This window comes from Cygnus olor, chromosome 3 (assembly GCF_009769625.2).
Source record: "Cygnus olor isolate bCygOlo1 chromosome 3, bCygOlo1.pri.v2, whole genome shotgun sequence".
NCBI classification, from domain to species: Eukaryota; Metazoa; Chordata; class Aves; order Anseriformes; family Anatidae; genus Cygnus; species Cygnus olor.
The window spans coordinates 25,285,127-25,311,688 of record NC_049171.1 but is presented as its reverse complement, the minus strand read 5'-3'; the positions used below and the strand labels follow the sequence as shown (position 1 = coordinate 25,311,688).

Sequence of the window (26,562 nt, the reverse complement as noted above, 5' to 3'; positions counted from 1 at the left end):
CCTGAGTATACCACTATTTATCGTGTTCTCTGATACTGCAGACATTGGGAGCACAGAATATCCCAAGTTGGAAGGGACCCACAAGGATCATCGAGTCCAACTCCCAACTCCACACAGCACCACCCAAAAATTCAGACCATGAGTCTGAGAGTGTTGAACATGTACCACATTGGAATTTCATTCTAAATCTGAAATATATATGTATGTATGTCTCCAGAGGACTGAAGTGCTCATCTTGCTGAAGTTGTAACATTAGAGGTTATATTGATGAAGTGCGTCGGTGCAGAAGCTCATCCGTGCAGGAGGGGGTGACCGTTCACCCATTTCTTGTCTTTTCGGGTGCCATTCGTGCCAGGCCCAGCCTGGCTGCTCTCCTTTCCCTCTGTCCCCAGCCAGCCAGCCCCTTCATCTCCCTCACACCCCCGCCGGCCACCCTCCTAGCAGAGAGACCACACACACAAGCTTCATTTCCAAACACCTTTATTCCCCCCTCCTTCAACACCAGACCAAACAACCGCGCTCACCCCCCCCCGACCCCCCCCCCCCCCCCCCCCTCCGCTCGCCCATCCCCGATCCCCAACGGGACGCCCTCCGCGGCGGCGGCCGAGCCGGGGAAAGCCGGGCCCAGGCCTCGGCTCTCGGGCACCGCCACCGCGACCGGCGGCGGCGGCCCGGCGCGGGGCGGAGCGTGCGGCGCAAAGTGCTGAGTCACGGCCCGACGCCGCCATCACGTGTGGCGCCGGGCACGGGCTGGACGCTGCCGCTTGTGCCGCTGCTTCTGCTTCTGCCGCTGCCGATCGCGGCTCGCCCCGCAGCCCCGCTCCCGTCCCCGCCGGCCCGGCATGGGGCTGCTGTCGCAGGGCTCGCCGCTGAGCTGGGAGGAGACGCGGCGGCACGCCGAGCACGTGCGGAAGCACGGCATCCTCCAGTTCCTGCACATCTACCGCGCCCTGCGCGACCGCCACAAGGACGTCCTCAAGTGGGGCGACGAGGTGAGCGGCATCCCGTCCTGCCTGCCCGCCTTCCTCCCCTCCTTCCTCTTCCTCCCTTCCTCTTCCTCCGGCCCCCCGGCACGGCGCAGGTGCCGCGGGAGGGCCTCGGGGCTTTAAAACGCTGAAATAATTCGGGGGGGGGGGGGAGGGGGAGGAGAGGAAGGGGAGAGCCCCAATTAACGTTGTTATTGTTATTATCGGACCCGGGGGTGCCTGGCCTGTCGCGATAGAGCCTTGGGGGGAAAGCTGAGGCCTCGCCCCGTCCCCGACATGCCCCGTCCCCAACGCGTTTTCCTTCCAAGCAGCCACCGACAGGCTCCGAGACATCAGCGAGGCAAGCATCCGAGCAGGGGAACCGCTTTCCAGAGGATAAGTGGGGTTTTGGGGGCTTTGTGCCATAAAAAGCTGCCCTGTGGAGGGAATTGTATGGCAGGGTGGCCGCTCTGCGCTGTAGGGTTTCGCAGCCGGAGCGGTGTGGATTTGGGATACTTGAATACACAGCTGTCTGTCCCTGCCTGCTGTCCGTGTTCCTGCACCTGGTGTGGCTGAAGTTGGGCTGACAACCACATACACAGGCTCGGGCTCAGGAATAAAACTGGAGCAGACGGTGTCCCTGTGACTCTGAGACTCGAGGTTTTCCTCGTGAATCTTTAATACGGGGCACTCGTTTTTCAGTGTTACTTACCAGTTGGCCTTGCTTTCCCAGGGTGAGGTTTCATCATGCAGCCCAGGTTGATCTGCAAGCGAGCTGGCTCAGCTCAGCTCCCCTCCCCTGGTGTTCCTGCTCTGAGGAGCCAAACCAGCAGAAAGCTGTTCCCCCATTCAGCTTTTTAGGCTGCCTTGTTTCCTTGGCACACCTTCTTGCTGTTTCCCTGAGATCCAGCAAATTCTGGTTAACGTGGGGAAAGTAACAGGAACTTGTGGAGGAAAGGGGTGAGCAGAAGCGCCCCTTGCAGCAGCAGCTTGTTGTCGGTAAGCCTGGCTGTACAGCGGGACTGCACCCTGCGAACCTCATCCCTGCTGTGGCAGAGTTTACTGAAGCATTTCTGCATGGTAAAGGGTGATGCTCTTTAATGAGACTCACGTTTTGTCCTGTCCAGAGTGATAAGGCGAAAATTTAAGGGCAATATGATTTATTGCCGCGCTTCTGACGAGGAGCTTGGAGCCACGTTTGAAGTGCCTGTGAACACTCAGAAGTTCGAGTAACTGGGCTCATAGTCTGCGTATTGCTTTAGCAAATGATACTAATCTTAGGTGTGGCAATTTATCTTTATTCTGCTGTGTTGTGCAATTTTTTATGTAACAGCATTTAGGAGCGTATTAGCATGCCAGAGACTTGTTGCCAGTCTGCTGATCTGTGAGCACAGAAACATACCCGTCTCTACAACTTGCTCAGCTGTGCTGTAGGTAGGGGGGAAAACAGTAAACTCATTTTCCATTTTTCTTTCAAATATCTAGTTATTAGATAACCACATTTATATGCAGCTTAGATGATTCAGCTGACTAGCTGGACAATTTTCATTAAAAAGCCTTTTGTGCCCTTCGACCTTCTTGTGTGAAGTCATAGCCTGAGGGTTTGCTATTGTCTTAAAAACTCTTGAAGATAGAAATCAAGAATGAAGATGACAGGCCTCACATAATGGTAGCGATGAAATCTGAGTAAAGAAAATTACTTTTGTATTCCCAAGATGTTACTGAGACCAGGTTTGGCAAAAGGTACCTTGTTTTACTTCGTTTTTAATGACTGCTAGGAGGAAAACCCAACTTTCGTAGTGCATGCTGAGTTTGTCTTCTACTGCAGACAATGTGGATATTTTAAAGATTGTCCCTATCTAGCCTTGTAATGCCTTGTAGTAGGAGAACCAAGGGATTTACCAAAATAATCTTGTTTTTTAGGGGGTCTATTTTTTGGACTGTTTTCTACAACCACAAAGTTTTTGCAACCGTTTAAGAAAAAAAAAAAAAAAAGGCCACAAGTGTAGCACAGAAATAAGACTTTGCTTAAAAAGTCTTTCTAAAGGTCTCTTTGAACCTGCATTTGCAGGTGAAGGTCCTTTGCCTCTTAATCATCCTTCTGCCTCATTTAGTTTCAGACTGATCGTTGGCCTCCCTGTTTATGCTTGGCTTCTCCTGGCTGTGGGAAATAAGAAACACCGGACTATTTTATTATCCCTCGTCAAACCCCTCCTTGCTATCCTTGCCTTGATGCCCACAAAAGTTGGGCAGCAAATAGATCTAATGAGGAAACCATCACGCTAGCCAGAACTGTCTCACGTTCTCCTTGTGTTTCCATCCTTCTCTCCCACCCAGGAGTGTATGCTTATCTGTGGGTTTCCAGAGTAAGGAGTCATTAGATTGTTTTTTAATACTTTTTTTTTTTTTCCACATGCAGCAAATGCAAAAAGCTGCACCTTCTCAGGGCTGTGTTTTACAGCTCCAGCAGAGGTAGCAGGTACTACGTAAAACAATTAGTTTGGGATGCTTGGCAGATGTTAGTGGTACCTCTTTTGGTACCAAACTCTTGTTCGGAGCTTTTGAGAGTAAGGCAAAGCCTATTCTGTTGCTTCCCAGCGTTTTTTTCTGAAAAGCTGGCCTGTGTGCTAGTGCACAGCGAATCTCCTGCGCTGTGCAGCGCCTCGTGTCTGCTGATTGCATTCCTCTAGCCGACGGCTGTTGCTTAAATTTCCCTTTGCAGCTTAATGTGGATGCTGGGATCAGACAAGTGGAATGGCAGGCTCTCGGCTAACCCAGCTCCATCCCTTTGTGCTGTGTGCGCACGTGAGTGTGCGGGGACATCAACATGCACATGTGCGGGCACATACACGAGTGCATATATGGGATACTTTACGTTTTTCTACTGTGGTTTTTTTGCTGCTAAAAGGGACAGACTGACTGCTCTGCAGGCTGAATCCCTGTCTGGACTGGGAAGGAGAGTTGGAAAAGAGAATTTGAAGGGGGCAAGTACTGTAGAGAGGAAGGGAGATCTGCTCCGGTGTGTGAAGGTGTTGAGAAAAGTATGTTAGAGGGAGATCCCCTCAGAAGGAAGGTTGTAGAAAGCAAGCATGGGCAGAACTTGACTTTATTTGAAAGTACATGTGAATTAAACGGCAATCTGACTTGCCCGGCCTCGTTTGGTGCAATTGGACATAATGACCCTTCTGTTGCACGAGGGCCTGGCTACTGTCAGCACTGGGGCACAGAACTTAACAGGCATCTTCAGCTTGTAGAAAGCTGTTGTCTTCATGGAAACTTAATGTGAAATTTGGCCGTCTCTAAAATGGGTTTGATGCTGAATTCCGTGAGGCATCGTGAAAAATGTGCCACCACTGCTTGCAAGTTGAAATCTTCCTGACTTTTTGTCTTTTTTTTCTTTCCGCATTTGTCTCTTTCTCAGTCCTTTCATGTTCTTTTGATCTGTATTCTTTCCTTATCTTTCTTCTTACTTTTGATTTACTCTGCTCCTTGTTCATTAGGTTTTTTTTTAATTATACCGTGCCAATGGATTAGAAAAAAATGAACACTTGCTGCTCAGCACTTCCAGTTGCAAGCAGCAAAGCAGCCTTTCTCAGAGGCTGCGAGAAACCAAAGGGCTTCTTACCACAATAAGCCACGGGTGTTACTCCTGGTTAGACAATCATTAAGGTTTTCTCCTTTTTCCTAAGGAAAGCCTGGGCCGTGGGAAGAACTCCTTTTCCTTTTGAACGATTTTTTCCCAGGGACCTGGCTACAGTATTAACGTCTTGCTGTTGTTTGCAGCCGGTATGTTTTTTTCAGGGCAGCAGCAGCACGATGTTCAGTGACACTGCGTCACAGCCCGTGGATTTTCAGAGTGGTGAAATACTTGCTGCAACTGAAGGATAGGGTTTGGGGTTCAGACACGCACACACTGAGGCTCCTGTTTGATGTCTGTTACTCCTGTAAATCCAGAAACAGTCTAAGGTGTTTTTAACAGTGGTGAATCTAGCTCACCTACTGCATGAAATAAGTACAGTTCCTGTCCATAAAACACACAGGTGAAGTTTTGGTCACCACTCCGCTAAAAGACAATAAAGAGGCCTAGTGAGAGAGACAAACACACGTGCACAAAAGTGAATGCAAAGAGGAATTCAGGTGAAGGTAAGAAAAGACAGTGACTGTTCAAAGAAGCAGGTTCAGAGAGCATCACGGTGTGCAGGAAAAGCATTCAACTTTTCTCATTTTACAAGAAGTTTGGGTAAGCTAATGGAGCAGAAGAGCAGCAGATGGCCTTTTAAGAGAATTACTTTACAAAGTCTAGATGTCCTGTGGAATAGGGTGCCACATGATAGCTTTAAAGCTATGGTGGATGCTTATGTGGATGACAAGCATACAGTTTATTATGTTTTTTATTCAATATGTTTTTTTAAATCCACACAGTGCAAGATATATGTCCATCTATCCAAACCACTTAGATAATCTTCAAGTGGCTCATGAGGTTTCTTTTAATGTTCTTCTGAAACTTTCCAACTAGCTTTTAACTGTGTATGTTACAAAGAAAACAGAAAAGCAATAAATATTTTTTGTATTTTCCTGGCTGTCAATAAGAGATGCTCTTTAAAAAAGTCATTATACAGACTCACCATCAATATTATACTCTGATCATGGGGAATTTATTTTAGGAGAGGAAGCTAGCTTTAGGAGCTGGAAGTTTCTTCTTCTCAATATGGAGAGTAAAGAGGAAAGATCTCAAGTTCTCGCTTTGTCCAAACTGCTGCTATGTAGTGGTGTGCAGAAATTCCCTTTTTTTTTTTTTTGAAGAATTTTCATGGGAACCTTGTGCTTGTAATACCACTAGTGTATCCTCATATCTCTTAAAAAAAAATTATTTATTTTTTTTACATTTGAGCCCTTGTCACTTTAAGGCAATGGCTTCCTTCCCCCAGCAAAATTCCCCCCACAGAATGCATTTTTCAATTTCTTTCATGCAGAAATTCCCCGCGATGGCCCCCTGCCAGATGCAGCGTGTCTGGGTGCCTCTGAATGGTGGCTGTCTTAGTCGATGTGCCCGCCTGCCCGCCGCGTGAGGAAGGGCAGCACTCGTGAACGATTTGGTTATCCGTCACGTGTCTGCTTGATCATACTTTGAGCTTTGACTAGATAAGGGGACGGTGACGTTGTTTGTTTACAAATAACTTGTGCTTCCTTTATTTTAGAACAAACAGCAGGTGCGGCTACGACGGATGCGTCGGCTGATAGTCGTTGAACTGCATCTCTGCCCTGCCTTAATCCTCCTGTGGGAAATGTAAGGGAATGCCTAAAGGGAACTGAACCTAAAGCCTCCAGCTTTCAAAACATGAATGAAATGATAACCTCCTTGATAGCCTCTGTCTAGTGGTTGTATCTTTGGAATTTCCCGATTTCTTAGCGTGTGTTTCTATGAAGTTTCTTTATACCCGGTATTGCTGCAGTGGCCTGTCCTGAGCTTAAAACTGCCCAGGCTGCAGAAGAGGGGTGAAAACAGGAAGAAAACTGCAAAATACTTAATATCCACAAGTCTACGGCTGTTATGCTGAAGGAAATGCTTAGATTTAGAGAGAAAACATCTGAGAAGTTTAGCTCCAGAGCACCAGGAAGGGGCTGGGATTTGGGAAGCTGTCCCTGACTATTGGAGAAAAAAAAAAAAAAAGATTTGTACATCATGGTATTTTCTTTACCCCAAAGTGATAGGAAAGCAAAAGCAATTCTCAACTCTTCCTATCCTAGCAAGTGAAAATGCAGATATAGGTCCTTTGCCTTACCTCTTCTCCAGTCCTTGCTTCTGCTCACATTATGCTTCTACTTTTACTTTTCTTGTATAAACTGCTCTCTATTTGTCTGGAATTGCTTTCATAAAGTTTATTAGTCTAATCCTACTGGTATTTGGCTGAACTAGACTGAGCGTTGCAGCAAATAGTTTATAGTGGGATGCTTTTTTTAAAAGCTAACTTTGCAATTCATGGAAAACATTTTGGAAGGTTTTTTTAATTGCTTATTTTCCGTAAACAAGCTGTAATTTGTCATAAATAGCGACCAAGCCCCATGATATGCATTGATTTCCTCCTCTGCAATCGCAGATCTCAATAAGAGGAATTTTAATTATCTGCTGTTTGTATTTCAGATAGAGAAATATTCTGTTCACAGTGAACTTCCTGCCTTTTGTGGATGTCAAATGAATTGTTATAATCTTGTCATGGAGTTACTGTCTATTGCTTCAGCATAATTCCTCTTTTGCCACGGGACTTCCTCTTCTTGCTGTGCAGATGCATTATTTTAGTTAATAGTGTTAGAAAAGCTGAGTAGGAAGGATGAATACAGGAAGGATTTTTTAATAGTTTTTATTTTTTTTTCTTTCTTTGTGATGCAAGAGGCGACTTGGAAGCTTGCAACATCTTGCTTCACAGTTGAAGAAATGGTCTGTTATTTGTCTGTTAAAACATCTAGCTTGTGTGGATTAGAAAATAGTTGTGCCAAAAACACTCGTGCCTTTTTGTCTTAAATCTAAAAATCCGTGAGTGCCATAAATTTGCTTTTGCTACAGAAATCTAAACGTTATCCTAATCTTTTACAGTCTTACCTCAGACGTGACGCAGATCAAAGAGGAGGCACCTTGTTCCCTAATGTGCCACATCTTGTTCTGGAGAATCATGCAAGGAGTTATGACCTCTAGATTTAGCTTTCAGTAACCCAGCTTCCTGGTTTGTGGTATGTGCAGCACAGGACATCCTCTAGTCACGTCGTATCATGCAAAAGAAGAAAATCTGCAGCCCTGATGTCGGCAAGTGGGAGGGCAGCGGGCAGCAGCACTTCACGGGGGCTGGTTGGGTTGCCTGAAATGAGAAACGCTGCATCCTCTTCTGTATCTATGATCATCTTAGCGTGGTATAAAAGTACTTCAGTTTTGTACAAACTGGCAATGTAATGAACATCAGTTAAGCTGTTTTTTTGTTATTGGTTTCTAGAGCACGATTTTTGTAGGTTAGTTTCATGTAGAGCTGCAGACTGCTTTGGTTATTGCATTAGCCACTTTGAGTCTGCTCGATCAAAATTAAGCGTTTTGGGAAATACATTTGAGTAGCAGATTTAAAAAAAAAAAAAAAAAATTACAACAGAAAATAGCCATTGTAATCCCATGAGCATGGGAGTGCTTTGTGTTGTGCCAGTGAGCAGTTTGGAGGCTTGCTGATGAGAAATGGGGAAAAAGGCTTCTGCTGCGATCCCAGAGTTGTTTGCCTCCTAAGTTCACTCCCTCAGGGGTTAGGCTGTCCTTTGTGGGCCAGTAAACCTTTCATTAAAGGTGCATCATGATCTAGTTATTACTGTGGCTCCACTTTTTATGACAGCGGTGGTGAGAAAATAGCTTTGTTTAAAAAAACTCTACATATATTGCAAGTACACGTGCTTACAGAAGAATCTCCTTTTTGCATGTTAGCACTGAAGACTTGTGGTAGAGTTTTTTTGATGAGCAGTCAGATTATTAAGACTTTGTTCTTCTGTAGGCTGTTATTTTAATGATATGTGGCATTTTAATGATGCATTAGCTGACCAATAAATGTATCGGGGAATTAAGTTTTTTGCTATGATGTAGCTTAATAACTAGTGAAATGAGCTTTGTTTTGTTTTGTTTGAGGCTCTTGAGGAGAAAGGTTGCCTTGTTTTGTTATTTATTGTGTGCATAAACATATGAGGCGTACTACATGAAAAGATATGTATTAAATGTTGTAGTGGCTGCTGGGAATAGTCAGCAAAAGCCAAGTGTCAGGAAAAACCTCCGATTTTTCTTAAAGCTCCAGGCCAAGGGGAAAGCATGCATGAAGAGATTGCTGTGGAACTGGCATTATAAGGTGACTCCAACGATTGCTCCAAATACTTGTGGCGGTGGCTGCCCAGTGAAGGCACCTAGGGAAGAAAGCATCACTAAGATTGTCTTCTAGGAAGGAGGGTCGTCTGTGAGTCATCCAGCACTCTTCTGTGTCTCCGGTGACCCATCTGTGATCAGGTTTAGCCTGAGGCAGCCGATCAGAAGCCCAGGTAAAAGGCGAGTGCAGAGGGCTGATTTTCCCAGGAGGATGGACAAGGCAGAGAGCATGCAAACTTGCCTGCTTTCCTCTCAAAAGCAGCTCCTTTTCAGATAATTCTTTTTGACTTATTTTCCTCCCTTGTAGAATCTCAGCCTGCTCAGCGCCTTATTCCTGACCTTACCGAGCTGCAAGACGAAATGCTTACTTGAGTATTTACGTACAGGCGTGCCTCGTGGCAAATAGTTGGTATGTTAAAAGCACCTGGGTAACGCTCTGGAGCAAAGGCTTTCGCCTAAATGTTAGCCAGGCTTTGTTCCTAGTGTACTTAGCATAACGGTGTTAGCTGTGTGCTGGGAGGGGGGCTGATACCGGGAAACTGGCCACTGCCAAGGTGCGTATTTGGACAATGATACCCTGTTGGACTTGCATCAGCTTAAGTCCTCCTCAGCTCTTAGCATTGCTGCTGAAGAGTTGCTTGGCCGATTTTTCTTGTTTTAAGTAGCGTGTTCTCTGCAGGAAGAATACATGCAATTATGGTCAAATAAAACTCCGTGAACTCTAGCATTCAAACACAGTTTTAGACATGCTCGCCCAATTTCAGAGAACTATTAGCTTTCATGTTGCTGCCGGGCAAGTCCAGTAACAACTATTTGGCTTCGTGTGGAGAGAGTGGTTTGGCTCTTCCCCAGTTGAGGGTGATTCAAGGTCTTGTTTGCAGTCGTATTTACAGAAGCAACATTAAGAATTTTGAAAGCCTGACATTTCTCCAGTAGCCAGCTATGAGAAGGAATCCTGACAAATGAAGCAAGGCTATTCTAGGTACTGTCCTGACAGCAAGCTGATGGTGAAGGCCTCCCTCTTAGAAGACACGGCCATGGACTGAAACTGATGTGGAAATATTCTGTAGTTGCAGTATGCTGCAGGTTAGTAGTTGAAGGAAGCTGGTAAAGAATAGGGGTTTTTTTGGCTCAGAGGTAGATGTGTTGCACTTGAATATTATTTATTTTGTATGGAGAATTTATTTGCCATTTGAATGCATTTAACTTCTGACCTCTTTCTAGATCTGCTGTACGTGTGGAGGGATTTACACCTTTCACTTCACAACCTTTCTGGCCAAGTTCTTGTTCCCTCTCCTGGTGAGGCGTCCACCACATTTTTGCAAGCTGGACAGACAGACCCTTGCTGGTCGGAGGGTTTAGTCCACTGAAACTGTGTTGTACACCCCTCTGTGCAGGGGGGAGCCGAGTGGCAGGCTTTTGCGCCTCCTCATACTGTGCACACTGGCTGGAGAAGAGAGACATCTAGGGTTTGGTTTGGTTTGCTTTGGGGCAAGAGCCCCAGGTGGACACACGGGTCTGTGGTGTCTGCCTTTCTTACAGTGGCAGGGTGCGCTTCCCTTACGGGTAGACTAGTTAAAAACAGGGGGAAAAGTGAACTATAAAGGAGTTTGGCAAAACGATGTATTACAAAGGCTGGGCGAAGCCCCACATACTTAGCTTTCAGAGTCAAAGCTCTCATGGGCATACTGATGCTTTCAGCTAGGCCGCAACTCTCTGAACTTCACTGTGGATAAAAAACATGTGCAAAGTCTGTAAATGAAGAGCTGAAGTTAAATGTAAAAATGTGTGAACTGTGAATTTGTTTCCCTTTTTCTAGCTGTAGGCTAAATCTTTTGAAGAGCTTAAGTTAAATTCTTTAAGGATGCCCATTCAGTCGGTCCCTCTGTTGGCAAGATATTCTGTGGGTTACTTGGAATCGTTGGCAGCTGTCTGAAGCTTTCTTCTTTTCTCATTAAAATTAATGGCAGATCTTCTGTGTGTGAAGACAATTTTGAAGGTTTAGTCAATCTTTCCAGAGGCAAGAGTAGCAGAAGAGTAGCAGTTGTTTCTAAAGCTGTTTGCATAAATGTATTCACTACAGCACTCAGATCATGAAACGTTTCGGTTTCTTTCATGTTGCCTTCTTGGCTTAATGCTTCTTTACATTCTTTTGGCTAATTTTCTTTTGTGAAACTTTTAAGCTGTATATAATATGGCTTATAGAGAAGTACAGTGTTCATGCTACCAGCTTATTGTAATTAGATTTGGAGAGGGATTACTAAGATAGGAGGCTAATCGCAGGAACATATAAATTAGAATAATGGACAAATGTTGGTCTTTGGCATCTCTCAAATGCAGCTGCAACTCCTCTGCCCTTTTTCTGCTTTCAGTCCCTCCAGAAGGCACCATGAGGACAGCGTGGTGGGAGGCCAGGAGCACAGCGGGCTCAATACCCCGTCACACGTCTGTCTTTGTAACTTGGAGAACTGCAGTTATGTACATTCTCTAGTTTGGGCTGGGTCTGAGCAAGGATGAGTTGGCTGAAGCTTTTCCAAAGCAGGAGGAGATGGTGTTGGCTGTGGTAGGAAACCAGAAGGTGTGAAAGAAGTCCTTTTATATCACCACTAATCACGGGTCAAGTGTCACTTGAGAGTGAGAGACTGACTGGTACTCGATAATAACTAAATCAGTGCTCGAGTGAGTTCTGGTTGACTGTTGTCTGTAGTTATCTCGAGTAGATTGTTGTGGCATAATACACACAAACCACAAAACATGCTGCGCAAAGAAATAGAGTCTTACACGGAAACTAGAAATCATTTTTCTTTAGGGGATTAAGATTTGATCTTAAATATTGAGAACATGCATAATTGCTCAATGAGTCCCTGCAGGATTTGTCTAATCAGATTCTGTAGAATTACAAACATTCTCGGATAATGCTGTTTCAGATTTAATCACAAATCCCAACAGAGGATTACATTCATTGTCACTGCAGCTAGCAACAACTCTTCTGTGAATGCCAAAGTAACCAAAGACTGGGAAGCCCACAAATCCACTTAGAGTGCGCTGGAAAACACCGCACAAGCTTTCCTGTGCTTTGGCAGGCTGTTTTCTTATACTCGCAGACTTCTGTACAAAAAGAAGTTGCTGCCAGCTTGGACCCAGCATCTCCAAAATCAGCGTCTTGGTGAGTCTGAGACTCTGGCATCGAAGTAGCGGAGTTCAGTAAGTACTGCTGGATGCCGTCGTAGGCAAAGTGAGAAAACATAACTGAGTAGCACAGCACAAAGACTGATAAATTCTAGCAGTGGAATTACAGTTTACATTTACAACTTGAGCTTGATGTTTGCACTAGATTAGTGGTGAAAGTCGTGGAAGCAGGGGCTTGAGAGCCGCAAACAGAAAGCATTGCGTATCGCTGCTGGGCCAGCCAGGAGTGTTCACAGCCATTGCCCTTGTGATGCATTTCCATGTATGATTTCTGATTTTACTTGGCAGGCAAAGCATCCCCTTCCAAATACGTGTCAGGAAATAGTTGTATCAGTAAGTATCGAAGGGTTATAATGTCCAGGCGGCTGTCAGGTGGTGCTCTAAAAGGCCTTAAGGGAGTTTTGATAGCACATATGCGTCGAGATTAGGAGGTTTGAAATGGGGGTGTTCCCAGTCTGATGGCTTTCAGATAATCTCTGTTTGGCAAACCATTTCCTTCAGATCTGGGGCACAGCACTGGCACCGCTTTCTTCAGCGGCTGGTTGGGTTGAGTTCTCCACCGGTGTGGAGCCAGGAGCGGGTGGAGGTGAGAGCCCCGGGGACATGGAGGAGCAGAGGCCTGGAGCAAGGTGCTGTGGGGTCGGGAAGGCAGGCCGCGGGGCAGGGAGGCAAGGAGGGCTGTGGAAGCAAGGCTGAACCAAGAAGGGGTGGAAGCCCCTGTGCTGTACCAAGAGCTGGAGTGCATTAATAGCAGGGCTGGTGCCGTTCGTTACGACCGTGGGCTTTCTGTGCTGTAAATGAGGCTCTGCCACAGCAGTCTTTATAGCTCCAACAAGTGGCTGGTATAAATGGATGTCCTGTTTGTAAGTGAGGGGGTTTTTGTTGTTTTTTGTCAGCTGCAGAGACCGTAACCTATGGGATGACAGAGGCACGCTTGTGGTTAAGAGTTCGCATGGTTTTGTTTTTTTCAATAATGGAGGCAAATGCAAATTCGGAATCTGTGAAGTGATCACAGTTAAATGGAGAGGAGAATTTTCAAATCAGATTTCAAGGGATTTCAGTTCTTCATTCAAGATGAAACAAGCAAGCAGCTGTCTTTTCCAGTATAGTTTACTGCATTCATAGATAGCTATGGTTTTAAGCCTCTGTAGAGGTAAAGTTCAGTCTGACATCTGTCATCCCTTTATAGCTGATACTTAAATTCATGCGCCAGTGAATTTGTGTGTGAAGAAAATCTCATCCTTTAACATTTTTTTTTTTTTTTACTTACAAGGTGGAGTATATGTTAGTAAAATTTGACCATGAGAATAAGAAAGTACGCTTAGCACTACATGGCGAAGAAGTTCTTCAGACGCTGCAAGACAAGGGGGAGAAGATAAACCCCAAGTGAGTAGCTGTTTCCTGCTACTTTTTTTTTTCTTCCCGTTAGGATACCGTACAGAATTCTGTACAACTAACTTAACTTTCAAGTCCGCTCTTCGTAAAACCGTAAACCACCGGTACCAATATTTGCAGATTAAACTGGGGTGCAGAAAGAGAAAGGCTTTGAGTGCACCTGCAGGCGGTCCGTGCACCTTTCATGTTATGCCTTGTGAAAATGCAGGGTGTAATGGTGAGCCCACAGAAGGTTCAGTTTAAGTATTTGTTTTGTCCTGCTCTGGTTTTGTCTGTGTGTACACAGTAATTGTATACCAGACCTTCCTTCCCTGGTAAAGTGCATATGTGCACTGAGCCATGTATCCCTGGCTCCAGGAGCGAATGAGATCTGTATAAGAGAGCTGCTCTCTGTATGAACACTGTCCCATTTGGGGCAGAGTTCGGAAGGTTAGGCCTAAGATGGCAGGGCAGTTCTTCCCCATCCTCTCCTGTGGAGTTTGCAGTAATAAGATGACCATATCCCTACTCCAGCTAGGCAGGGAACTGCAGACTGCCTTCTGATTAATGGCAACAGATCTATTTTTCCAGAGCAGAGGAATGAGACCAGAGATAGTGAAGTGTTTTGGCTGAAGAGAGCCAGAAGCTTACAGGAAGTTAGAGAAACTGCTGTGGTGATAAAAGGCCTTTGTGTCCTGGGCCTGTCTGCTCCTTGCTAGGCACCTTAACCCCTGGCATCCAGTAAGGCTTTCCTGTTTTTCTTCCTTGGTAGAGGGACTGTTGAAAGCCTACAAGAAGCAGTCTCTCTTAAGACTTTGTGCTTGAAACTATTCCTGTATGGAGGAGTGTAGGGACAATGCTGCTCTGCCTTTGTGCTCCATGGAGGTGGGGTGGCTTGTCAGGAAGGAAAGATGCTTTTCAGGGGTTAATGGTGTGCTTAAACTTCATTGCATTTCTTAGCCCGATGCATTTGTGAAATCTGACCAGGTTTCCCGCAGGCAGTAGAAATAAGAAATGGAGCATAATTTGTTTGGCTTTGTGCTGTAACATGTTACAACCCCAAGAAACAAAGTTTGAGACAGAAGCCAAAGCTGTCCGCCCAGGCAATTTCTGCTTACTGCATTATACAACAACACTTCTGGTGCAAAACTGTTCCTTAATTTCTCTTAACTGTCTCCAAGTGATGACATCCATTTGAAGGAACGTTGTGGTACTCTACTCCACCAAATAATTAGCTTTAGGAGGTTTTTCTTACAAGTTGCCTTTGTCTGAAATTTATGCTAATAACCTATCTTTTTTCGAAGTTGCATAAATACTTAAATAAATAATGCTGTTTATTTACTAAAGCCACCCAACACTCTGGCGACCAGAATATGGAAGCTATATGATTGAAGGGACACCCGGGCAGCCGTATGGGGGAACCATGTCTGAATTCAACACCGTACAAGACAACATGAGGAAAAGGAGGCAAGAGGCTGCCTCTGTGCTGAAAGAAAACGAGGCTGTTTGCACTGTGACATCTTTTCCAAGGTGAGATTGTTGTTTGAGAAGTGTAACACTGTTACCTTTTCTCTTTATTCTCCATATATGCTTTTTTCTTTTTTACTATATAGCTAAACTGTACAATGAAACTGAGCAAAATACGATTCCACTAAAGTAGTTTGACTTAATGTTCCAGCCATGTTTTCTAAATTTTCTTATTGCTGTGAGACAGAAACAAATCTGTATCTTTTATATTTTTAAGCTGCTTCTAATCTATGATGGTTTTACAGTTGAAGAGAAAACCTGGTTATTCGTAATAAAGTATAGTATACAGAGTAGCCTGCAATCTTGAATTGATATGGTAAAGGTTTCCACTTACCTATTTTCCAAGCTTTGATCTTTATAAATAGCAGTTTTAGAAAATTTGGCGAACCTGATCTATTTTTTTAATACTACGTATTCACTGAAGCACATGCATACTTCCTTTTATTACTTAGAACACAGTACAAAAGGAATGTGATTACCTTTACAAAATGGAGATGTAAAGCTTCTGTAGTCCTGTTTTTATTGAATCTAGAAAGGAGTGCACCTCTCCTGAGGTCATAGCATCCTTACAAAGGGTAGATTTCGTCTTATCATTGTAAGGAGACTCTTGGAAAAGTACATTCAGGATGTTCTTCATTGCCTAGGAGAAACTGAACTTTGTGACTTTCCTTTCAGACAATTCTAAGGGGCGTTTAATGTGTTCATTTGAACTAGCCTGGTCTGTCAAATGAATGACGAAAATTATGCTTAAAATAGTTCAGAAAAAAAAATAAATAAAATCTGCAATAGAACAGAAGCATTTGGCCTTACTGGCTGGTTTCTTGTGTAGTACAGAATGCCCTGAATTCTTGCCAAGAGCACGAACAGTACAAAATGTGATTTAGCAGCGAAAATCAGGTACCAAAATACCTCATGTCTTCTACTCTAAGATCTCTCTATTGATTAAACTATGCTTCTTCTTTATGGGAACTATACCAGATATTTCTATAGTAATGAGCGCTTATTTAAACTCCGATAGTAAGCAGTTTTCAGTGTGTTACAGAATTGCGTTTTGCCCTGCAACCTTACAAAAAGATTATTTCAATAAATTTTGTATACAAAGATTTCAGAGCCAGTCTCACAAGGACTAAATAGGTACAGATAAATAGTTTTTACATGACTGTGGGAACAATACATTAGACTTCATTCGGTGAAAGCTAGTAAATAATATGTACAGTCTGCATATGACTTATCTTTGGAATGATTCATAGTTGAATCCTTTAGAGACTGATCTCCCTAGGCTGTGTAGGGAGAACAATGTTTCTTATTTCTGCCTTTCACTGATTTGCCATTCAAGTCCCTGTTTGTTTGAGTGGAGTCTTGCTAACTTACTTTTTCCTGGAGTTTTTTTCCTGTTGTTGCATCCTCCAAGGCTCCAAAAAGGAGGGTTTTATTTTGATTTTCTTGCTCATATCTCAGCATTTTATGCCTTATAGGTGTAACTTTTTGTTACTTCTTACTTTTCTCCCATTAGGGAGTTCTTCAAAGTTCCAAAATCACAAATTGCTATGACATATGCCTGTGTGAAACACATGAAACTACCTCTAATTATTACAGAGTTAGGTACGTCCTTTTAACAGAGGTAGTTTGTTGGGGGCAGAACTGGGTAAATGACGTATGTCAGAAATTGAGTGTTAACCAGCAGCCTGTAGAGAAAAACTGAGGCACCGAATGCCAGTGCATGTCAGTATTAATGACAGGTGCTAATGCCCTAAAATGTGTGAGCTTACTCTGTATAATGCTGTGAAGCTTCCTGCTTCGGCCACTGAAAAGGTCTGTGTTTAGTGTTCAGAGGTAAAGTAATGCTTTAAGAAAAGAGTCTGTTTTAACTACCACAGAAGCCAGCTGTTGACAAGCACTGACCTTTTTATGGCAACCCTTTCAGGCAATTCCAGATGGGTAGGTAACAGTCTTGAAAAGCACTTTAGAAGTAATCCGAGTTAGATGCAAGTTTTTAAAAAATCTTTTTATTCCTTTGTATTCTGAGATCTTAATCTTAGGTCATCTGACCCTTTTAAAATCACAGTCTGTATTCATTACAACTTGGACTCTCATTGCTGTGTTATATAGGTTAGGGTGTCCTGGATTTACGGTGCCAGAATATAAGCCAACGCCAGTAGAAGGAGGAGCTTCAAAATCCCTCTTCTTTCCAGATGAAGCCATCAATAAACATCCTAGGTTTAGGTAAGAGCATTTCACGATTGTGAATGAGGAGCTGATTTTTTTTTTCTGTGCTATAGAATCATAGGCATACCTGCAATAGAGAACTACATGGCTAGCTGCTGCACGTATCCCAGGGACTTGGACAGAGATGGTTGTGATGATGTATTTTCTGTCAAAGTGACTTAAAGTAAACTGTTAAGCTCAAGCAACTACGTAGTAGTTCATGCCATTATAGGGCATAAGGTGTTGATTATGCTACTGCAAAATTGTCTCCAGTTTGAAATCCCATGATTAAACGCTTTGTTCGCAGTTAATCTAGCTCTTATTCAGGTGTGTCACAGTCCATTTTATTCCAGCAACATCTCAGTGTTCTGAACTTACCCAAGTTACTTTGGAATGGAGCATGGTGTCATACTATTTGTATGCTACTTGTATACTACTATACTACTACTTGTGTAGTTCAAGAGGAGTTTTGATTATAAGGCTAAGACTTAGGAGAAACAAAATCATTCTATTTAAAAACTAAGCAATGCCTTTTTGCTCACCCTTGTATTTTTCAGGTCAGTTGCCTATTGCTTCTGCCTGTTAGGTTCCTCTGAGTGGGGCTGGCTTCACTGAAGAAAAATTCAGTGCTGTCTGTTATGGTCTGTTGTAAACCAGGGAAAGAAGGGTCCTGAAGGAAAATGCGTAAAACAGATAGGAAGCTGATATTCTGAAATCATGAAAATTAATGAGGAATTAACTCTGAAACTATTTTCATAAAGATAAGCCTTTGGATATTTCATTGAACTCTTCTTTTTTTAGTACGCTGACAAGAAATATCCGGCACCGAAGAGGAGAGAAGGTTGTCATAAATGTACCAAGTGAGTAAATCCAATGTATCTTTTATTCTTTTTCAAAAAAAAATGTTCAGTCTGTTACTCCGGGTTACTGAGTACCTGTATTTTCCACCCAGTATTTAAAGATAAGAACACGCCGTCCCCATTTATTGAAACATTTCCCAACGATGATGGAGAAGCAGCAAAAGCAGCTAAACCAGACTATATATATATGGATGCTATGGGTTTTGGAATGGGCAACTGCTGTCTTCAGGTAAAATGCATCTGCCTTGGAGATGTAACTGAATGTCGTCTTCCCTAAACTGTTCCCTTTTTTAAAAAAAGATTTGCCTTCTGTTAAGCTAGAGAGATTAGACATAGTTCATGCATTTTCAGAGTGGCAAAAGGGCGAATTAGGTTTATTTTCTGCTAATTTTCAAATGTAATTGGATGCTTTACTGCAAGGATTTGCTCAAACTAGTCACATCCCTTTCATTTGATCAAGTACCTTCTGTTGGAACTCCAGCATTTTGCAAGTGTGAAAGACCTTCCACTGACTTCTTTCTTCAAGCATAATCACAGGGCACAGAGGGAATGAAAACAAACTGTCTAGTAGAAATGTATGGATTTTTTGGTTATTCATTTTGATTTTTTTTGCCCTTCCCAATTCTTAGAACAATAAAAACAAAGTGACAGGAAGTTATTGGAACATCTTTAAGAAATAAGTAGCTCTCTTCTGTGTAGTTTCATTTTCTTTACAAACTGTTAGCTCCTGTATACACATTCCTCATTCATATATATTTTAGCTACCTACTGAGAGGCCTTCTTCTTACTGCTTGTACCATGAAACTACCAAATCCATTTGGGTAGCTGTTTTCTCTTAGAGTGTACTGGGAGACATGCTGGTTCTTCTTTTCTCCTGTTAATGCATGCCCTCTTTTTATTGTTCTCATTCATGTGCCTGAGTTCAGGCACATTTAGTTTAAATCTAGGTGTTGTATATTGGGAGTGCATTAATTCTTCCAGTATCTTTTGTTGTTGTGTTTTATATTTTTTAATTATTATTATAATTTCTCTATCGCAGTAAGCCAGTGCTAGGGGATGATGGCTTAGGTAGTAGCGATGTATGTGGCTGTCAATAAAATGTGCCTGTTGCCACCACTGACTTCGAAGCAGAGTGAGGAAGAGGCTAGTGTTAAGTCCATAAAGGATTAAAGGAAATTTTCCAAGCACCTCTTGTTTCACAACACTGGCAAAAATAACCACGTTCCAAACAATTCTCTTTGAGATTAAGAAAGTTTAAAAGGTGAATAGATAAAATGTTTTTGACTGCAGCTAAGTAAGATTTCTTGTCCGTTTGGGTAAACTAGGGAGAACCTGAAGTAGTAAAGTGTAAAAACAGGCAATATTATATACATTTTATTAAGCTTGATACAGCCTGTTTTATACCATCTCTTTCTATTATTTAAGACCAACAAAAGCCATCCAGCCTTAACTTCCAGTCATTGTATGAACTTGTTTAAAAACGTATTAAATACCTATTTTTAGAATCCTGTTTTACTATTCACCATCCTTAAAATCAGTGGTCGAATAAAATTCAGATTCAGTACTCTTGTTACCATCAAAGGGAGACTGAAAATAAAGCTGGTAGGTGCTGTAAGCAGCTGCTTACATATTAACTGTTAATTCTTAATTGCCAACTAGAAGAAAAACATGTGTTCCCCACCTATTTTCTGGAGTTTGTACTGTACAAACTTCCTTTTGTCTTTTCCTCACTACAAACCTAGACTGTGACTTGGCCGGAGGGGTTTTCAAGGTCAGAAATAATGTCCTGAGCGGTTCAGTTGGGATCATCTGCAGTGATGGTGCAGTTCTTGCCAGATGGGGAGAAAGATGCTGTCCTCTGCGAGTGTCTAGGCAAAGTGCTGTGCTTCTGCCCGTATTCAGGCTTCATGTGCCAAGCTCAGGAGGTTTTGGATATGGGTTTGGATTTTTTTGAAGCTTACTTGTAGATGAGGAGGACTTCAGTGTCAGATTAAGAATAATGTGTATGGTTTTGGGGACTGTAGACTTGTAATCTGTGGATGAGGAAAATCTGTGTTGAGCTCTCATTCTTCAGGACAGTAAGCAAGAATGGTGATTTCAGAGCTGAAGCTGGTTGCATAATGTCATGATAGTGGTACCAAGGGTCCGTAACGACCTAAATTATCCCATGATCTGTGGATATGTAAACTGAAAAGAAGGAGAGAGGCTTTTAGTCCATTTAGCATCTTTTAACAGTTTTGAGGGCCCTCTCTGCATTTTTCAAGTGCATAAGGTAGTGGTTTGGCAAGTCTGGTGAGTAAGATCTGCTACTGGAAACCCATCTTGTGTTTGCTGCCCTAAGCAAATTTCACCAAAAGTTGCTAAGAAATTAATAGCTTCCAGGGGTTTATGTGTGGTGGGGCTTCCATATCATTAATAGTTTCTTCAAATAATGCTTAATTTTGTTGCACCCTGGTCTCTAATACAGGCAAAACTGTATTCTTTAAAAACTATAACATATATATTATAGTAGACATAAAAATATTTATTTTTCTCAGTTGCAGTATCAAAGGCACGTTGAAATTAAGACAGCTCTTTAAAAGAGGACTAGCTGTCACATAAAATAAATGTTGCATCTGCAACAGTTTGGCTGTTGTTTTAAATGAGTATGTTCCTGGCTTGTTTCCTGAATGCACGTTATCAGCCCATGTGTATTGTAGATGTTAACTCAGTTTTCTTTGGTTCTGGCAAGTATTTATGTATCTGGTGTCACAGCCTAAGTGCTGTGGTATGAAATGCTTTAGTACACGTGGGAAGTGTGGGGAAAGAACCTTGTAACATAAATGCTGCTGGTAGATTATAAAAATTGTAATAGCGACTGTCCTTCCTCTCTCTATCAGGTAACATTCCAGGCTTGCAGCATTTCTGAAGCGAGGTATCTCTATGATCAGCTAGCCACAATCTGTCCCATTGTGGTGAGTAATGCACTTGTGTCACATCAGATATTCGTTACGTGCAAGCCACTACATGTGAAAAATAAAATCAGAATTAAGAGCTTAAATACTAGCAACAAATTTAATATTTTGGGGAAAGCATTGGTGTCTCTTACTATGTTGTCACATTAAGTGTGGTTTATTTAACGACAAAATATGTTTAATGTATGTGAGCTATCACTTTGGATTGCATGTGTATTTGTGTTTTACAGTCTTCCTTAAAGAAAAGTGTGTGATACCACAAAGCAGAAGATATCTGTTTCTCCACCTCTACCCTGCTTCCCACATGCACAAGTCTTTAGTTGAATTACTTCAGAAACAAAGCTTGGAGAGTTTTTCATGGAAACTAGTTAAAATCGCTCCTTAAACAATTTTCAAAATTTTTAGCTTTGGTCTCATATAATAGATTCACCTTCTGTCCCTTTTGTAAGCTTGTGGAAACGGGTGTTATAAAATAAAGTTTTGCCCTGTTTTAGGTGGTGAAGAGCTCCTGCTCTCGGTGAGGTATATTCCAGCTCTGTTGCTAAGATGCCTGGCCAATAAGCTAAACAAAAATAAAATGTTTGCCAGGTCAACTTCCGGAGCTCAGAGGTGTGCAAGCACAATCCTTGCTGATTTTTGTTATACAATTGCTTCTGCCTGTATCAACTTCCTGTTCTTTAAATGCTCATCTGTAGAGGTAATACATTTGGAGAGCATAAGCTGTCGTGTCAGTAATACTAACCTTTTGTCTAGGCATTTTGTGGAGATAGCAATTGAGAGACTTTGTGGCATGGGCTTCATCTATATGCTAAACAGAAGTATGTACTTCAGTTACTTCTGGACCAGCAAATTTCCCTTCCCTGTAGGATTAAGATAGTGTGTTTGGTTCCTTGGCTCGTCCTTTGTTTTCATGTCAGGCTATTCTCTTTTAGATGGCATTGAGTGCTGCATCTCCATTCTACAGAGGCTATGTGTCCGATATTGATTGTCGCTGGGGAGTAATCTCTGCATCTGTGGATGATCGAACACGAGAAGAGAGGGGGCTGGAGGTAAGTGATTTAGGTAGTAGGTGTCCATTTTTTTGTTGCGTGTTGGCTTTGTGTTTTTTTTTCCAGGCAAAAATTTTTAACTTCCTTTAGTGTCAAATTCTGCCTGTGGTCATCAGAAGCCCTAATGAGGGAATGCGGCAGTCGTTGTGGTAAATGCACGAGAGATGGTGCAAACAGTCATCTTGGTTGTACAGCTTATGTTAGCATATATGTTTTCAGTTAGGTATGGAATTCTAGTAAAACTTCACTATCACTCCTCCACAGCTTGCTAAAAATTGTCCTTCTGTGTTTAAAATTTCCATTTTGTGCTTAAGCCCAAAAGGCAAAAATTGCTTTGAGTTAAATAGCGGGTGATGCTGAGTAATCTAGTAGTGTAAACTGGAGCTACGTGAAGAGAGCCGGTTGCTAGAACTTCAGGAATTGGCACCCAAGACGCTTAGGGAAGTAAAAACAACAAAAAAATACTAGAAATACTTCTTGAACTACGTGGTTTAAGAACATCTCTAACAATGTGTTTGAATGAAACTGCATCGGTATGTGTTGCAATAGGTATAATAGGTATAATAATGCTTTCCAGACAGGCGGGGTGATAATGTTCTGTTACATCAGGAAAATGTTTCCATTTAAGACTCATACTTTGAATAATTTTAACTGAGGCTGTAGGATATTTTAAACAGGATAATAACTCTCACATAAGTGTCATTAGTGAGCAAAACTTAGGTAACATTGTTAACAAGCTGTTAAAATATTGTATTCTTAAATTATATAGCCACTGAAGAACAACCATTATAGAATCAGTAAATCCAGATATGATTCCATAGACAGTTATCTATCTGAATGTGGTGAGAAATACAATGACATTGATTTGACAATAGACAAAGATATCTACGAACACCTGATAAAGGAAGGTAAGTGTTTGCTTCATTATGAGCAGGTTTAGAATTATGCTTGCAGTGTGTGGGGATATTTTTACATTTTGCTTTTTGTTTTGATCATGCTTCCCTGATAGTGACTCTACTCAAAAAGTATCTGTGCGTTGTGGTCTTAAGAAACTAAAAATAAAAAAATAAAATAAAATTAGAAACTGTCCCTAATTCCAATTTAGGAAGTTTAGTGTTTCATGTACTAATGTTTATCTTTGTGGAGAGAGCAGAACTGCATTAGGAAACATGGCACAGAGTTGCATCAGAAAACGGAAAGAATGGCAGCCACACCAATATCCAGTTGCCACTTCCAAAGGAGAACTTGTTCATTTTTCTCTTTAATCATTTCCTTCCTTCCCAAAGTAATCATTTAAACTTTAACAGGATGTGGTGGGTTGAGATAGTATTGCGGAATTGGAATTTTTCATTTTTGGTTCTTATAAATCAAGTTGTTTCCTAGAGCCTGCTTTGCAACGTCTGAAATGCTTCTCTGAATTTTCATTTTGTAGGTATTGACCACCTTTTGGCACAGCATATCGCACACTTGTTCATTCGAGACCCACTGACTTTGTTTGAGGAGAAAATACATCTAGATGATGCAAATGAATCTGATCATTTTGAGGTTGTATCTGATTTAGAGGAATTTAATAGATATGTGTATATGTGTGTAAAATGTTGTTTCTTTATAGTACTGCTTTATTGGAGGATGACTCTATTACCTAAGAATATTTTTTCCTGATTTTTCACTTAAGCTAGTTGTTTAGCATGTGACTTTGTAGCTGTAAGCACCTATTTTTGTTTCACTATTTACTTAGAAGAAGATGATAGCTTATTTTATATCCAACAAAATACAAAGGGCCCAAAGTAGTTATATAATTGTTATGGGGAATTGCATTTTTTGTGACTTCCTGAAAACTGTTGTGTGTGATGTCTCTTATGCATGTGTGTCTTGTATAGATTTGTTAAAATCTGTATAATCATATAAAAATTATAGCTATATATATATATATATATAGTAATACTGTGTATTTTTACATTTGGATGAATCAATCTCTTATGCAAAGGCCAGCTTAATCTCAACACATCCTAGTATCTTTTATGTAATCCTCAAACAAAATAGCATGAGAAGTATAGCATATCTGCTTCTAGGATGAGTAGTTACATTATAGTTTTTAGGAAGTTGAGCAACTCAGTTTGGAAGCATTTCTCTGTTAAGCTGTTCTTGGGAAACGACTAAGACAGTAGTTATTTGTTCACTTTGCTTTGATCTTATAGATTGATGCGTATCTAGACTGTGACAGATTATTTCATGTGCTTTGCAGAACATACAGTCTACAAACTGGCAGACAATGAGATTTAAGCCACCCCCTCCAAATTCAGATATAGGATGGAGAGTGGAATTCAGGCCTATGGAGGTAAGGAAAGGGTCAGTACGCACAAAAACACGTTCACTTTTAAGTGGAAGAGTATGGGGCCTGCTGTCATCAAGTATCAGACCCTTATTACTTATGCTGTGTTTTCTCCCCTCTGAATTGCCAGACACAAATGAACTGGACAGCAGTGTTTAATCAGATGTGGACTGTGGGAATGCAACTGACAGGAGAATCCACTGTAGCACAGCAAAGCATGCTAATGGATTTGGGGTGATGGGCAAAGGAATTAGGCTTGTACTAAAGCTATTGCAAACAAAGAGCCATTTAGTTTCCAGGGACCTTATTTATCCAGTACTTCTGTTGGTACTGAACAATTCCACAGTCACTATTTTGTGTTTCATAAGTGCTTTTATTTTATAGCTGTCTATTTCAGAGCTGTCTGAACTGAATCCCCTAAGTAGAAATTTAAAAGCTATTCTGCATTTGTAATTACACAGAGAGCCCAAAGATGCAAGTTATTAGCCTTTTGAAACACAAGTGTGCTTTGGCATTGGATTATAGGGTTGAGCTTGTTGAAGTGTGTGCACTGCGTTGTGCATTTGAAGGCCTTGATTCCAGCATGTACATCACCATCTCTGCTAGTAGAGTGTGTGTGAATACAAGTATCGACACGAATGCTTGAGTCACACTTTTTAACTCTCCCAGATAGCCATCTATTTGTATGAGCGTGTTCCCACTAGAGTAATTAAATCTCTAATCCTTTCATGTCTAGGTCCAGTTAACAGACTTCGAAAACTCTGCTTATGTTGTGTTTGTGGTACTGCTAACCAGAGTGATTCTGTCATATAAACTGGATTTTCTCATTCCTTTGTCCAAGGTAGGTGTGAAAGGTCAGATGTATTATTGCTAATTGCACAATATTTTCACCCCAGTTGATTGTTATCCTCTGCAAGCTAGGAATTAACATTTGTACACTTACAGAACAGTCATTTCTATCTTTCAGTCAGTTTAAATGTGGACAAATAATTGGCATCAACTTCACTTCTACAGTATATTAAAAAATACTGCCATCTAATAGAGTTAAGCTTTATAGACAAATGGTTAGCTTTCTTCCATTTGCATTTTATGGCTCTCTTAAAAATGTCTGATAGACCCTTATTTATAAACTGTTCACAGAAATTCTTAAACTACCAAAAGCAAGGATGTCTTACCTGTTCTTAGAAGAAATAATCTGAATTTAGCCTTCAGCTTTTAGCAGTAAGAAAATGGCTACATCTTATCTTTGTTCCTCTTACACAAAGCCAAAATATGTCTGCCAAAGGTACTTCAACATAAATTACAAAATTAGCTTTTTCTCAGGGTGCCAAACTTGACTTTTCCACGTCTGCTTTCCCACCAAGATCCACATTTTCAGCAGCTTATAGAAAATCATGCTGACTTGTTCTTTCTCCACTTATTCCTTTTGACTTATATATTTAAAAATGCAGATTTGACATTGTATTAAATTTATTCTCCCAGTAATAATTTTCAGTTGTTTATGCCATTCAGTGCTGGTGGCCAGGTACTTTAGCTCTCCTCATAGGTTTATCTTGCTGTCTTGCATTCAGGGAAAGAATAAAAGTTAAACTTCAGGCATGTGTTCTAGTGCAAGTTCTGTAAAAGGAGGAAGGAATAAATAGTGTATAAGCTTTGCTGGAGAAATGTTATTACAGTTGCCAAATGAAACAGGTCTGTGGAGACTTTGTCGTTCTCTTTTTCACAAAAGTATAAAGCCATTGCCTTCATTTCAACTGCAAACTCTTTCTACAGACCTTCTGCTGCATTTCAGTGAGCAGTAGCCATGAAGTACTGTACTTTTCCTATTTGGTTGCTGCGTGGCTTCATGCTTGTTTAGTGAAAGCTGAACAAAATATTTCCCTGAAGCCCTGCTTGCTGCTGGAGGTGGAATTTCTGTGGTGCCTAACAATGTCAGACTACTACAGAAATGTTGATAAAGCCCATTGTCACAAATCTGCTTTAAGAATGGGAAAGGACTTGTTTTCACCATTTTATGGGTGGGAAAAGTAATCTGTGGAGGTTAAAATAAGCTTCTTTAGTTATTTATTTTAATGTGACTATGGCCTATATCTCACATTGTTTATATTTTGCTTTTGTTTGGGGGAGACGGAAAGAAGCTGAGCACACTCAGTGTTATTCAGTATTGAAAGCAGATACTCTGGATTCTGGTCACAACTGCAACTAGCCATGCAAAATTTGCTTTTTCC

The 26,562-nt window shown here is 41.7% G+C and overlaps 1 protein-coding gene across 1 annotated transcript in view; it reads left to right on the top strand.

The window, feature by feature from the left end:
* Positions 1 to 591: 591 nt before the first annotated feature.
* The window catches only part of GCLC (glutamate-cysteine ligase catalytic subunit), a 33,189-nt gene continuing 7,218 nt past the window's right edge, over positions 592 to 26,562 (top strand). The window contains exons 1-12 of the mRNA XM_040553954.1: positions 592 to 992; positions 13,307 to 13,419; positions 14,755 to 14,937; positions 17,044 to 17,157; positions 17,941 to 17,999; positions 18,092 to 18,228; positions 20,879 to 20,953; positions 21,886 to 22,002; positions 22,772 to 22,910; positions 23,435 to 23,547; positions 24,248 to 24,340; positions 25,071 to 25,175. Coding sequence (XP_040409888.1) covers positions 843 to 992; positions 13,307 to 13,419; positions 14,755 to 14,937; positions 17,044 to 17,157; positions 17,941 to 17,999; positions 18,092 to 18,228; positions 20,879 to 20,953; positions 21,886 to 22,002; positions 22,772 to 22,910; positions 23,435 to 23,547; positions 24,248 to 24,340; positions 25,071 to 25,175 — 1,398 coding nt within the window. The 5' untranslated portion in view covers positions 592 to 842. The remainder of the gene's footprint in view (positions 993 to 13,306; positions 13,420 to 14,754; positions 14,938 to 17,043; positions 17,158 to 17,940; positions 18,000 to 18,091; positions 18,229 to 20,878; positions 20,954 to 21,885; positions 22,003 to 22,771; positions 22,911 to 23,434; positions 23,548 to 24,247; positions 24,341 to 25,070; positions 25,176 to 26,562) is intronic.